At 41.8% G+C, this 14,834-nt stretch overlaps 1 protein-coding gene across 30 annotated transcripts in view; it reads left to right on the top strand.

Annotated features, from left to right (window-relative positions):
• The window catches only part of LOC119128997 (receptor-type tyrosine-protein phosphatase delta-like), a 116,645-nt gene that overhangs the window by 94,232 nt on the left and 7,579 nt on the right, over positions 1-14,834 (top strand). For 10 of the 30 annotated variants that reach the window (XM_037262025.1, XM_037262008.1, XM_037261989.1 and 7 more), the window contains 12 exons: positions 769-993; positions 1,067-1,227; positions 1,981-1,992; positions 2,309-2,421; positions 2,500-2,541; positions 3,528-3,625; positions 6,047-6,170; positions 8,470-8,645; positions 9,531-9,554; positions 11,053-11,172; positions 12,391-12,545; positions 13,926-14,211. In XM_037262025.1, coding sequence (XP_037117920.1) covers positions 769-993; positions 1,067-1,227; positions 1,981-1,992; positions 2,309-2,421; positions 2,500-2,541; positions 3,528-3,625; positions 6,047-6,170; positions 8,470-8,645; positions 9,531-9,554; positions 11,053-11,172; positions 12,391-12,545; positions 13,926-14,211 — 1,536 coding nt within the window. The remainder of the gene's footprint in view (positions 1-768; positions 994-1,066; positions 1,228-1,980; positions 1,993-2,308; positions 2,422-2,499; positions 2,542-3,527; positions 3,626-6,046; positions 6,171-8,469; positions 8,646-9,530; positions 9,555-11,052; positions 11,173-12,390; positions 12,546-13,925; positions 14,212-14,834) is intronic. The other 20 variants (XM_037262100.1, XM_037262093.1, XM_037262050.1 and 17 more) reach the window with 7 other exon arrangements.

Here is a 14,834-nt window from a genome sequence, read left to right as displayed (position 1 = left end):
TACTTTCCAAGAAGTCAGTTGATACAGAGAGCGAATACACTCGCTCCAGGTCTTTTGCAACTAAAAGGAAATAATAACAGTCGGTCTTGGCCCAAAATCTTTAGATGTCTACTAGAAAGCATTGGTGTACAAAGTAGTATCACATTTCAGAATGGCATTGAAGCTAAAATGAAAAAAGAATGGCTTTAACAGAGTTCTTGACAGTGCCCTGACCTAAATCCAATTTGGAACACTATTGCAAGGGAGAGTGACCAATTGCCAAAACAAGGTTTTCATGTCAGTGAGACTGAATATTTCCATTAAAGCTTTAGATTTTCGCGTGTGTTCTGAAAATGGATGGAACGATAGATAGATATTCTCAGAAGACACCATTGATACTTTGATGGTGATTTGTGAAAGACTAGATTGTTTATATTCAGGAGATAATAGTTAACAGGAGACCAAACGGTAGGCTATCGGGCTCTGGCGATACTCTTTAAAGAGACCATTGATACTTTGGTAATGGTTTGTGGGATCCTACTTTTAAATTTAGGAAAATTATGGTTTACAGGATGCATCACAGTTGACTAGTGAGTTGCCAGCCTTACTGTGTGGTCTCTTAGTGGGTGTTTGTCCCATATCCCAAAAACATTTAGTGGTTGCTTTAATTGAAGACTTTAAATTGTCAAGAAGTGTGAATGGTTGTTTGTCTATGTGTGGCCTGTAACTTTTTTTTTCTTTCAAACCTTACTAATCATTCCTGCCTACTGTGCTGCCCTTCCACATCAGTTGCTGAAAGAGATTAACCGAACCAGCGTGAGCCGTGCCCTCCGTATCCGCAGACAGACTGGCCAATCAGATCCAAGAGCTTACGTCAGCGCTCACTTTAAAGCGCTCCCCCCTGAGTTCACGCTGGGCGATGGGCAAAACTACGGCGACTTCCGCAACCGTCCATTGCAGAACGGCCAGGAATATGTGTTCTTTGTGCTCGCCCTGCTTGACCTTTCGGAGAACGTAAGAGATAAGCGCATCTTCAAAGTTCATCGATGTGTTTTTGATTTTAACATTCATACGCTCTCTCCCACAGACCATGTTCTCCACTAGCCCGTATTCTGATCCCGTGATGTCATCAGGTGTGGACCCGCAGCCAATTGTGGATGAGGAAGAGGGTCTCTTGTGGGTGGTTGGTCCTGTGTTGGCCGTTATCTTCATCGTGTGTATTGTCATTGCCATCCTTCTCTTCAAAAGGTAAGCAAAGTAAATAGCGATGGATGGATGGATGGATGGATGGATGGATGGATGGATGGATGGATGGATGGATGGATGGATGGATGGATGGATGGATGGATGGATGGATGGATGGATGGATGGATGGATGGATGGATGGATGGATGGATGGATGGATGGATGGATGGATGGATGGATATGAAATCTAGATCCTTGGATATGAAATCTAGATCCTTTTGATTCCTTTCCACCAAGCTGTATTTGATATCCGCACTACTGTCAATAACACTTTGTACTAATTAAGGCTTGATTGTGAAAATCTGCTTTTCATTTTACAAACCTTGAGAGAACGTGCTTGTCTCTGCAAATGAATGGGAGGTAGCATTTATCGAACATTATCACTGTTTATGATCATTATCAGGCCTCTCGGCTAAAGCTTTGTTACCGCACATGAATAATTGCTGCTGCAGATGCGGTATGAGGAAATGAATATCCAGGATGCTAATAATCTAAAGTTCAGGATCATCACCGGACATTAATGAGCACCTTGAAGCTAAGCTGCACCGGGCAGAGTGATGTTTTAAATATAGATGCACCCATCTGAGATGCTATTATAAGGCAACAATAGGATGATGGATTCAGATTGTTGTCTCTTGTTTAATAATAAATAATTGTAAAAGAGAAGAGGAAGTCCGGTAATAGAAAACAGATAATAATGTTGTCCATCCTTGTCTGCTCCTTTTTGTGCTCTTCCTTCTCTCCATCTGGATCCAGCAAACCTGACAGGTAACAAACAAACACTAAGGTTTTGCTTTCCATTTTTTGGGGAGATTATTAAATCCCTTAATTATTTTTGTGTACATGAAAAGCCATCGTACACACAGTTATCAAAAAAAAATTAAAGGCAATATTCAATTTAAATTTCTGTTCTATGAAAGTGTGTGTGAATGCTGACATGTTTTCGCCAATCCAAAATGCCAAAGAAAGATTTTCTAGATTCTAGATTTTCTCCTAATGGTCTCAAATCATCTAGTTCGCACAACAAATATCCTGCAACACTTTGAGAATTGACTATAAAGGGCTTTTCTGATGCTATTTGCAGGAAACGAGCCGAAGCCGAGGGCAGGAAGGGCAGTTTCCCCTGCAGCAAAGCCATGTCGTCTCACCATCCCACTGACCCTGTGGAGTTGCGTCGAATCAACTTCCAGACTCCAGGTAAGCATATCTGCACAGACACTTAGCTCTTAGTGTCGTTTTTTTATTTCTTTAACTGCGGTATTGTTTCCTTTTCAGCCTACCGTGTATCAGTGTACCGTGGTTATCGACGTTTGTCAAGTTAGTTGGCCTCACGGTCCACCAAAGATTTGCTGTCATCGTTTTCTTCTTCGCCAGTTCATTTCTCTCATTCTTTCGATCTGTCTGTGTTCCTTGTAGACATTCATGCAAACTAACTTTCATCCCACGTAGGATGAAGCTGCTTGAATTGACATGTCATCAATAAGCTTTGGTACGGTGGAACTTCTAAAGATGAATGCTTTTTTTTTTTTCCAGCACTCTGGTATTGAATCTTTTGTATCAAGCCATTTTAGCAGGCGGTGTAACATTGAGTACAAACAAGTTAAACTGCTTAACTAAAATGTTAGAAAATAATGACTTTGTCAGTGAAGAAGCAAAGAAGCAAAAAAAAAAAAAACAAGCATAATCCTTTTCTTGTTATCACTCAGATGCAGACTTGAGGCATGTTTTTACCAAATAGTATGTGCCAAAAAAAGTCCAAAGTATTAGAAACACATTTTGGTATGACGCAAAGCAATTCTGACCTACAACTCCGTCAAAACTGATAGTAATTATTACATTTGTGAAAGTCACTTTTACATTTGCCTGATGCCTTTTTAAAAAGAAAAAAAAATCAACTGGACTGTTCAACTTCAAGGGCAATCAAATTTAAAGGTTCCACTGTGTTGTTTTAGAAGTGTTTTTTTTTTTTTTTTTTTAAACCCCAAATGTTAAATTTTTAACCGTCTGTGCCTTTTTTAAAATCTCCACCAGCCGTGTTGCACCGACTCAAAGGACATGTTATTGTGCCTCAGTAACTTTCCAAACACGCACATTGTTCTTTCTGTCTGCTTTGGAAAGAGAATGGTCACTTAACAAAGAAACACTTCCATTCGCTTTCTCCGCTGTGACTGCGGTCTCACACACACACAGACAAAATGAAAAAAACCTCTGAGGATCTTCTTAACTCTCTTAACATTTTCCCCTCCCAAAAAAAGTCGAGTTGTACACGTTCCAAAATGGTCTCTCTTTTTTTTTCTCGGCAGGCATGACAAGTCACCCACCCGTCCCCGTCTCGGAGCTGGCAGATAACATTGAGCGCCTCAAAGCAAACGACAATCTCAAGTTCTCACAAGAGTACGAGGTAGGAATGCCAATCGTTTGCCCCCCCTTGATATGATAACTTGAGTTTTTTCTGGTTTACATCCATGTTAAACTGGGACCATCATTTCTTGCCCACTTTTAATAACTTCAGAGTTCCCTCTCATTCTAGAATTTTTGATTGTCTCTGATTGCCAGTCTGTAAGGACTTGGCTTTGCCGGTTAAAGATTTATTCATTATTCATTCGATCATTTATTCAGTGTCTACCACTTAACCAGTTCAGAGCTAGCTCAGCTGACTTTGGGCAAGAGAGCAAGAAGCCTTGACTGGTTGTCATTGACTCACAGGCTACAAAACTCATCCACACCTATTAGAGATTTAAAATTTTAAATAAACTTACATTTTTTTATATTGTGGAATTCAGACGTGCTAACCACATTTGACGCACTGTGGAAAATATGGAACTTGGACAGGGCAGGATAAAACATCCCAAGAACTAGGAAGACCCCAGGACCAAGGCTTGGTTCTTATGCAATCCCATTATTCTGACCTCACACAAGTATTCCCAGACGAGTGCAAAGTGTAAATATAAAACGACTGCATGTGGCCAGCTGTCCCATTACTTTTGCCCGGCTAACCATACTGTATATCGATCAAAGCGATGCAAGAATGAACGCATTTCTCATTCTGCTGTCGTGCTCTTCTCCTCATAGCCCAAAGATGGAAATTGAAAATGCAAGGCTCAAGGAAAGTTTGCTTACAGCCAGATTGTTATCCGGTCCACTGATGCAGAAAGAGGAGAAGCTGATAGAAATGTAAAGGCGCTGCAGCCTCACCATGAGACACATAAAGCCAGTCAGTGTGTTGCTCGGCTGAAGTTTTTCTTCCCCCCCGGTCGATGTACATCACGAAAAGCCTCCCTAAAATGCTGACAGTTTAGCAACTAGAGCTAGCATCACAATTCTCTCCACAGAGAGATATTAAGTTTTTTGGATCAGGGCTGGATTGATTGATGGAGACATGAGCTTCCAATTGGCTCCTGCATGCCGTGTGGCACTTATATAGGAGACAAAAGCACATTATAGAGCTTGAGGATGTTTAAAACGCTTTGGGAGAGGACACGAAGAAGGATGGACCGAGCAGCCGTGCGTTTTCAGCCTCCTGGCTTTCTCTCTGCATGACTGTGTGCTTTGTTCGTCAGCAAGGCCCTAACGAGCGAGCGAGAGAGACGGATGGCGAAGGCATCGAAGGGGAGGGAAGCACAAATGATTGCGGTGAAATAATCAGACGCACATGATATTGGGCAGAGCAACGGAATCGCTTTGAAACGCACACACATGTATGAACACACGCAGCCCCACAGTACCACCCCTGTCCCCCCCCCCCCAACCAAACCATAATTATGCGTCGTATAATATTCACAATTGCTAAATTGCTTTGGCTCTCTCCTCGTCATTTCTCTCCATTGACAGCTCCATAATGACCTCATGTCTGCCTCTCCCTGCTTGCAGAGATGCTTACACTGTAATTACCCTCCAGGAACTTAACGTGTTGGTCTAACACAACTATCCTCTCTTTCCCAGAGGAATCTTTTTGAGCATATATCATCTTTCTCTGCTAGTTCTCTTCTCTGTAGACAGCGGAAAGTCCCTGCATTATTTCTGTTCTATTTCTTGAAACCCAAGATCCCGTTTGGCCTGCATTTCTTCACTTTGTACTTGATTTGGAATTGTCGGCGGTGCTTTACAATTGGCCAAAATGAAACCGTAGCTCGCTCTGCAATTGACGAAGCGACCAGTACGGGATGCGCCCGGCTTGTAAGTCAGCTTGGGATAGGCTCCTGCACACCTGCAACTCTAATGATGACAAGAAAGGATAGACAGGATGACAGATGGATGGAAAATGGGCTGCACTTTCTTCATTAAAAACAGCATCCAAGTTTGCCAGCCGCAAAGCCGGTGGTCGCAGTAGTGTTGTTTTTACATTATTATTTGTTAAATATTCACTACTTAATTTTTAAATATGCATTAAATATTCAGGACAGCAGGATTCTTCCTGCCAAAAAGCTATTTTTAATTGTTCGGTCGATGAAAATGTCAAACCCACGCACATAAACTGACCAACAGTATGTAATTTTTATCAAAGTGTGACATCGAAGGTTTCATCCTGAAGCAGGCAATATACGAAACCCCCAAAAAAATAGTATAAAAACCCCAACATGCTGTTCCAGATGTCGTTTCTACATTTTCCTTCAAATCGCGGCAACCCAACATCCATGCTGCGAAGATTTGTCAGACAAGTACAGCTGCCAGACCATACGCAGAAAGAACCATTTCAAAAACAATCTCTCATTTTGAATCAAAACAGCGGCAAGTGCCAACGCGCCTGTGAACATCATCCAAGATAAGCACCAGTTTGTTCCCTGACTCTTGACGGTAACTTTTGTCTTTTTCTGCCTTGCAGTCGATTGACCCCGGTCAACAATTCACCTGGGAGAACTCCAACTTGGAGGTCAACAAACCAAAGAACCGCTACGCTAACGTCATTGCCTACGACCATTCCAGGGTGATACTCTCTGGCATCGAAGGTAAGACGTGTTGCCAGCGTGTTTGCGTGTATGGGCGTGTGCTTGCTTGCACGACATTGCTCTTGTTTCAACTGAGTGGGGGGGGGGTTAAAAAAAAAAAACGCTGATTTAGTTTAGATTCAAAGCTCCAATTGCCAGCTCTCAAACATAACAAGTATTGTAATTTATTTACTTAATCATTTCACAATACAGAAGGAAAACAAATATCTCATTCCTCTCCCTAATATGTCTGGAGACACATTCAGCCAACTCAGGTGCGATAGACCTGAGGCAGAGAAATTGGCAGCCCCAATATTGTGAGAGGGAGGAACCCAAACAGATGAGCCTTATCTGGGCAGAGCATGTGTGAGGAGCCCAACCACCCACCCACACACACACACACACACACACACACACACACACATACACACACATATACACACACACAGCCCAACCGCAGTTCTTGCTCTTCTTCAGATCTATCTGTCCCTATGTTTGTCTCTATCTCTGCATAAAATACTGTATACACACACACACACACACACAGAGTTAAGCGTCAACATATAATTATGCAAAAGGATATGCACATTCGCTTCCAGACGTCTCACACACACATACACACACATAATGAAAGCTTTTTCAGCTGCCAAGCGACTCTAATGGAAAGTGTGTGTGTGTGTGCGTGCGTGTGTGTGTGTCCGTGTGTGTGTGGGGGGGGGGGTTCACCCTGCACAATGTGTCTGCTGTCATCCCAAGCACTAAAGTTGTAGCATATCAATGCTTTTTCGCTAAGCTGCCTTTTACAGACTTGTGATAAAGTGCCGTGTGCAGCCTCCCCGTTTCAAAGAAGTAAATGCTGCTCAATCTTCAGCCATTATGGTCTTCAAATGATGTCCGGGTCTAATTGGTAGTGCTGCTGCGTGTGAAATGACTACTGGATTTTACTCTGGAAAAAAATAAAATAATTTAAGGAGAACAAGCGTTAGCCTCAGGGGACCTCAACAACTTGGAATTAAATCATTGTGTGAAAAATAAGTCAGCTATTTGAGTGGAAGCTCAGCTTTGGATGGAACCCAACCAGGATACTTCCACAGTAACACAAAAAAACAAACCCATCTTCGTACTTGAGTTTAGTGAGCGTCTAAAAGCAAGCAGGCAAACTATGGTTATTGTTGAAAATAATATAATTACAAAATAACAATAGAATAATCCTTCTAAACATAGTACATTTAATTATGTTTTTTTGATTTCATTTAAATAATTGGTGAGTTCCATATTACATTAACTATAAGTGATGATTAATATTTTATTATCAAAATAAAGTTAACATACTTTAAGTCTTTTAAGTCTTTTTATAACCTCATCTATGGATGAACAGGGCCAACTGTTCAGTTCAAAAATTAAATGCTGTGTGAAATATCTTTTTCCGAGCTTTTTTTGCAATCCCTCAACAGCAATAAATGGGAAAAAATGGAATTTACTACAAAATACTGGAGAAAAATATTTTGTATGAAAGCTGTCTATTCAGCCGACTATTCAGTGACAGAGAAATTAAAAAGTGTTCAAACTTCATTTACCTTCATTTATCGCCATCTGAATTGTGTCACTGTTAATGTAAATTGCCATTAAAAGACGCAAAAAAAAAAAGTTTGTGTGCCCCACTTTGGCATAATCAGGTCACTGCTTACTGCGTGTGCGTGTTTGTGACAGTGTGTTTTTGAGTGTGTACATCTTGTGTATGCTTGTTTGTTTGAGCTATGACTCAGTGATTTGGGGGATTATGGTATTAGGCCCCAGATGAGCAGGACTGATCCGAAATCAAATACACACAGATGGCCTCTCACGTCAAGCGCACACATACACGCACGCACACAAACACACACACACCTCCAATCCCTTCCAGGACACAATCGGTGTCAGCCTCGTCTTACATGCAGGCGGCCTCACAGTCATATTGCCGTTCAAAGCCACACATCAGATTAGACACATGATCGTCTTAGCATGCATTATAAAACAAGACGACGGAACAATCCAGCACCAAAGGACGTACCATGTAAAAACATTAGTCTTCCGGCCATAACCTCAGTTGATCCACATATAATAATAATAATAATAATAATATATATATATATATATATATATATATATATATATATATATATATATATATATATATATATAATAAATACATAAATAAATACATTAAAAAAAACATATATATAATCAGGTTTATTTCTAAAAAATATATATAATAATCAGGTTTATTTCTAAAGAAAGAAAAGTTAAATGTCCCTAAATGACACGTCTTCTTCATGTTCAGGTGTCCCAGGGAGTGACTACATCAACGCTAACTATATTGATGGCTACCGGCGTCAAAATGCCTACATCGCCACTCAGGGTTCCCTTCCGGAGACCTTTGGAGACTTCTGGAGGATGGTGTGGGAGCAGCATACAGCCAATATTATCATGATGACCAAGCTGGAGGAGAAGTCAAGGGTAAGACATGGCGGATAGAAGAGTAAAGACAGATGGAATTGGAAATAGCTGCAAAATAGGGAAACTATTACATATTGCCAAGGATAATATTATACCAGCAGAGGGAAACTTTACAGGCCTTATTGGGATTTTTACCAATGCAGATGTCACTGGTGCTTTTATTTTTTTTATTAGATGGCGACGTATATTGAATACATACATTAACTTGAATTCTGAGTGACATTGTGTGAATTCTTGTGGATAACTATTTTGCCAAGCCATTCGCTTGCATCAGCTATACAATATGTTTGTGGTTTTATCTCAGCAATTTGTGAGGAAATCTCATTTAAAAGTTTATATGTTTAAAATTAGAACCAGATCCTCCAGCAACAATGTCTAAGACATATTATTCCAGTCAAATTTACAAGTGACCATTGGAACAATCCCATATATATGTTCTTATACGGACATAATGAGGAGGCTTGAAAGTTAGGATACTGGGGATTGTTAAAACGAGATTGAAGTGCCAGGATGTTTTATTGTTTGTACAAAGGAAATTCCATTAAGGAAACGCAGAAGGACGGTTGCGTACCAAAGAATGACATCGAATGAGACTTTAATAGTAATGGAGGGCGGTTACGGGCACATTAAATTGGCTAATGAATTAGAAAATATTCAGCTTTAAGGCATTCTGTCGTGTAAGAATACAAATGAACAAGACTAGCTCAGGGTTAAAAAAGAAAAGAAAAAACTGAAAGAAATCATGCTCATGTGTTTTGAAGCAAAAAAAAAAATCCTCTCCTCTCGTCTGTGCTTCTTTTCCTATTATTAACCTGTGCATTGTGTTCAAGCTGTTTCCTCTCCAACCTTCTCCAACTGTCTCTGTTGTGTCTCTTTGACCCTCAGATGCCCTCTTATTTCTTCTCTAAGGCAAGATCTCGCTTTCTCTCCTTTGCTAATCCCTTTCCAAATGCACACCCTCTCCTCACATGGTTTTCTCCTTACCCTCCCTTCTCTATTCAGTGCCTCTTTTTTTTTCTTCCGCTGTTTCCCCCCCTTGTGCAATAGCCAAATGCGATGAGTTGAATTATTTTCAAAGCACCACAAAGCACCCGCAGTCAATGAGAACTGACTTTGGGTTTCTTGTTACCACTGAAGTTCAGAAACAGTGCACATTAGTGTCTACACTTGCATGATCACACCTACAAATGTGCTTCCTGTCTAGTTGCGGTTCAGTAAAATGTGTAGCATTAAATTTCATACCATGAGGCCTTTAAAGAAAAACTTTACGACGTGGGTAAGAATGAACTCCGTGGCATATTTTCTGTAAAGAACATCAACCGCCTCGTAAAGATGATGAATTTGTGTCTTCTGAATATTTGCTCTTTAGTGTTTCAAATGTTTGCTATAAACCTGATGGGGTCGGAGACTTCCTGAGGGGGGCGTGATTTAATCACATTCAACACCCATCTCCATTATGCTGCTATACCTTGATGCATTACCAGCACAGATGAGAACAGATGGAATCAGGAGTGTTCTGCTTTGAAGCAAACCACACAACAGCTTAGATCTGCTGGTGGCCTGCACGCCAGAGTATGATGGCGTCCACACCAGACGTGCGATGGGTGCTTAAATGTGGTTTTCAATCTCCCGCCCCACCACGGAAGACCGTTCTTGTCCTGATAGTGTCTGAAGGCCTAGTGGGAACACGGTGGAAAAGTTGTAATTACAACCCGAACGTCCCGGGCCTAAATGCTTAATCCTCGGTCTGGAGCAACGGAATGCGGAGCTGAGCTGAGCTGAGCTTCGCTCCGTCTTTGATGTGAGGACCGGAGGGATCAGCGAGTAACGTTTGCTTTGGCCTGATTCTGCCAAGGCTCGAATACGCGCCTCTCGCTCCACTGGGATGCTTGGCTCTCTTGTGGTCTCTGAGGCTGAGCCAAAAAAACTACAAGTACGGTGCTGTGATGCGGGGGGAATTTCAAGGTGTTTTGAGTGGCCAGGCATACCATTGGGGATTTGTGAGGTTGGAGCGTTAGGGCCACGTCGAGTCAAGTGATACTCACTCCGCTTTTCCAGCTCTGTGGTGAATCGCTGTGAGCTCTTGCCAGATGTATGGAAGCTTCCTGGTGAACAGTTTTAGGGTATCAGACACTGCTTGCACAGGATCACATTCATTCTAAAAAGCTATCAGTCCTCACACACACTAAAACCGTTTTCACACATTGGGGTGTCTCAACAAGCACAGTTTTATTCCAACACTTCTGTTTGAATTTTGCAAAGTCTCACTGATCTGTTTAAATCCCCCAACCTTTGTATTTTCTTTTTTTTTTTTTTTTAAATCGGTACACACTCTGCACATGGTCGTTCATCTTTGTCACAAAACAAGCGCCTGATATCTCACAAAATTCTCTGTTTTGATTTTTAGGTGAAGTGTGACCAGTACTGGCCAACACGAGGCACGGAAACTTACGGCCTCATCCAGGTCACTCTACTGGATACGGTGGAGCTGGCAACTTACTCTGTCCGGACCTTTGCGCTTTACAAGGTAACGTGACATGTGCAGTCAACCGCCATGCGGTTTACCGGTGGGTATTGATCCCTTCAAATATTTACGCTGCTTGTGTATTGATACGCACTTGCTGCCATGTGACAGCAGCTACATGCATGTGTTGTTGATTCAATCGCTCACTCAACCTGAGCATTTTTTATTCTGTCAAAAATGTGGCTACTGTGGCTTGTTCAGTTTTTAAAAATGATCTTCATGATCAACAGAGTAAACTAACTCAGTTACTGCTTTTTACGGGGGATCGAGACAGAGTCCTGTTACTAAAAAAAATAAAAGTAATAGATGCCCCACATAATGTTTATAATTGCCTATATTAATTGCTTAAAGTTTCACAAACTACCATTTTAAAAATATTAATAAATAATATTATTTCAAGTTCATCATGCAGAATTGTCCGTTAAAAAAAGTTAAACATGATCCCCCAATACATATGTTGATTTAACAAAACAAATCTAATCTAAATATCCTCTAGATCCAAATATACAACTACTGCAATCATTGCCATATTCCAATTACTACTTTCCTATTATCCAGAGTTTTGGCACCATCTTGTGGCATTTTATGTATTAAATAAAGAACACACAAATTTATGAATAGGTGAGTTTTTCCAGTGAATATTTGAGGATATGTTCCGCTTGGAAAACAAATTTAAAGAGGTTACATTTATGCATAGTGGTCTGCAAATTGGGAAATGGATCCCCTTATACACTAACCGGACACTTTATATGCACTATAATGTGATCTAATTAAGCCTCCTTAGTTACGTAGAAAGATTTTTGGTCCCACTCTTGGCTCATTTCTCCACGAATGTTTAGTGTCGTCCACATTGCAAAGCAGCCAAGCCACTTTGTTAAATTCATCACCATGAACACCAGCGCCAACATCAGTGTGGTCGTTTATTTCGAGTCAATACCTCATTCACCCTCCAGCTGCTGTTAATGCACACCCTATCATCAAGTGTGTATTAGTCAGCCAATGTTCCATTTGCTGCTATGTGAATTAAAAATGGAACGACCAAACATGGGACTACTGACCTACTTTGAAAGATGGGTCACTCGACCACTGTGCGCTGTTTGATGGGGTCAGGGAGGACCGACAGATTTTTGGTTGTAGTAGTCATGAAACCACACAAACGTCTTAACTCATGTTATTTGTTAACCTAAATAAAATTAGCTCTTTGGCTATATGTGTTTCTAGAGTGGCTCCAATGAGAAGCGTGAGGTTCGTCATTTCCAATTCACAGCCTGGCCGGACCACGGGGTACCTGAGCACCCCACTCCCTTCCTGGCCTTCTTGCGAAGGGTCAAGGCCTGCAACCCTGCAGATGCAGGGCCAATGATCGTCCACTGCAGGTGAGTGAGTTGATTTTTATACACACTTTTGGGCTCTATCGCCAAAATAATGGTGGATTGTCTACAAAGGAGACTCATTAAATTGGCGGTCAGAGTGTATAAGTAACCATAGGGGTGGTGGTTCTTCACTCCACAGCCTCATTTTACAAATCCAATCCAATCCAACTGTGAGCACTAATAGTTCCTGAACCAAACCACAATTGGACCTGCTGTTACATAAGACCTTTGCGGTCCTCCCTCAGTAAGCTTCTTCTCAACGGTGCCTGTATGTTGACCTTATTTTACATAAGCGGCGTTTTACCGCTGACCACTCCAGCTGGTTAGGGTTCATCATTTGATATATTCAAACATTGTCAGATCAGGAGGAAAGACTTGTTATTACCGAGGGCTGAAAGGAAGCTGCTATTTGCAGTTAGCAGGACGGGAAGACGATAGAAGCTTGCTGAGGGAATACGGGCCAGAGGCTCCCGAAAGGAAGAATTAGTGCGGTGAGATGCAGAAGGGAAAAAGGAGGGGGATTGAGACAATTATTGAGAGGACGAGTTAGCCAGGGACTGGGAGTTAAATGATGAGATATGAGCAGAAGAAGAGTAGCGGAGGCAGCGAGGGGAAATAGGCGAGGTCAAACAGTGGACACGGCGAATGGAAATGGTGAATAAAAGAAGAGGAAAGGTGCAGAGGAAACGCAGGCTGATGGTGGAATGTGTGAAAGGTACTTGAGAGAGGGCGGTCAAGGCGGGAAGGGAGGGTGAAAAGGTTGTCAGGAAAAAAAAAAAGCTTCTCCTCATCCTTGCTCGCAGTCAGATGGAGTATCTAAAAGGATTAGCAGGCAAATTTAATTATCTCACCAAGCCTCTGTCATAATGTGCCTTAATGTATCAAGCAGCCTGGGAATCAAACAATGGGACGAAATCTCATTCCACCACAGTCAATCTCACACCACGATATTCATTCTGCTATTTAGACAGGTTTTCATTCACTTAAGGGAACTTGCTCGCTAAGGATGTTTTACCAATTCGGTACCCCGGCACAGACAGCAGATATGAGTAGGAATTTCAAGTAGTTCATATTTGACTGTGTGGATCGAAGACAATATTCCCAATGCTAGTGCTGATGCGTTGCTAATGTCAATTTTTCTGCACAATTGGCATGTTTTGACATTTCATCTCGGAAATTTTGCTATGCGGTGCACAGTCATGCTAATTCACAATAAAAGTTTGTTTCAGCCCTCTGAGCAGGTTTAGAAGTCGTGTAACTTAAGTTCCTCAGGGAGAACACGCACAGGAGGGCCTGAGACCAAATTCAAATCCGCGACCAAAAGACAGATTCAGATTTTTTTTTTTTTTTTTTTTAAATTAACGTCATCATTTACCCATTCAGTGCCGGAGTGGGCCGCACAGGTTGCTTCATCGTGATCGACGCCATGGCGGAACGAATCAAGCACGAGAAGACGGTTGACATCTACGGCCACGTCACGCTCATGCGTTCGCAGAGGAACTACATGGTCCAGACGGAGGACCAGTACATCTTCATCTACGACGCGCTGCTGGAGGCCGTGACCTGCGGGAACACAGAGGTCGCAGCCAGGAACTTGTATTCATACATCCAGAGGCTGACGCAGATTGAACCCGGCGACAATGTCACCGGCATGGAACTGGAGTTCAAGGTGAGCAGATAACAACAATCCAGTCCAGAAAATAGATCGTCATCAATCCATCCATCGGCATCCCCAGAGTAAAATTGACTCCGCTCCTTCGTTAGCACAGTGGAGCATCCTATGAGTTGATCTTCGTTTTAATAGATCAATACTCGAAGCTCTTTAAAAACGAGACACACGCGGACGGGAGGTTAATGATCCCTGAACTTTACATCCAAGCCTAATTTAGAAATTGCAACATAAAATAAATTTTGAACGTCAAATGACTTTAATGGGAGGAAAGAGCTTTTTCTCCTTGGAATTCACCAAACTCCACCTCATATTGTGGCTTTTGACTGGAAAATCTGCATGGGCAGAGTTCCTCTCACGGCAATCCGTATGCATGAGCATGGATTCTCTGACCCTGACAATCTCTGACAGCATTTTTCCTGAGGCTGTTAGAGGCTCTTTTAGCTCCAGCAGCTCAGCTCTGAGATTCTTCATGTACTCGAGACTGACGATTGAAAGTGAAAAGCATTTTACCATCCGATTCCAAGGAAGACTGTTTTACAGACCGTTTTAGTAGGCAAGTGTGGATAGCCAGTGTAAAAACAGGTAATGTTGTCCCAGAAGTTGACTTCTGAGGAAAAGGT

This window comes from Syngnathus acus, chromosome 1, assembly GCF_901709675.1.
Source record: "Syngnathus acus chromosome 1, fSynAcu1.2, whole genome shotgun sequence".
NCBI classification, from domain to species: domain Eukaryota; kingdom Metazoa; phylum Chordata; class Actinopteri; order Syngnathiformes; family Syngnathidae; genus Syngnathus; species Syngnathus acus.
This window is presented reverse-complemented; position numbering and strand designations above follow the sequence as displayed.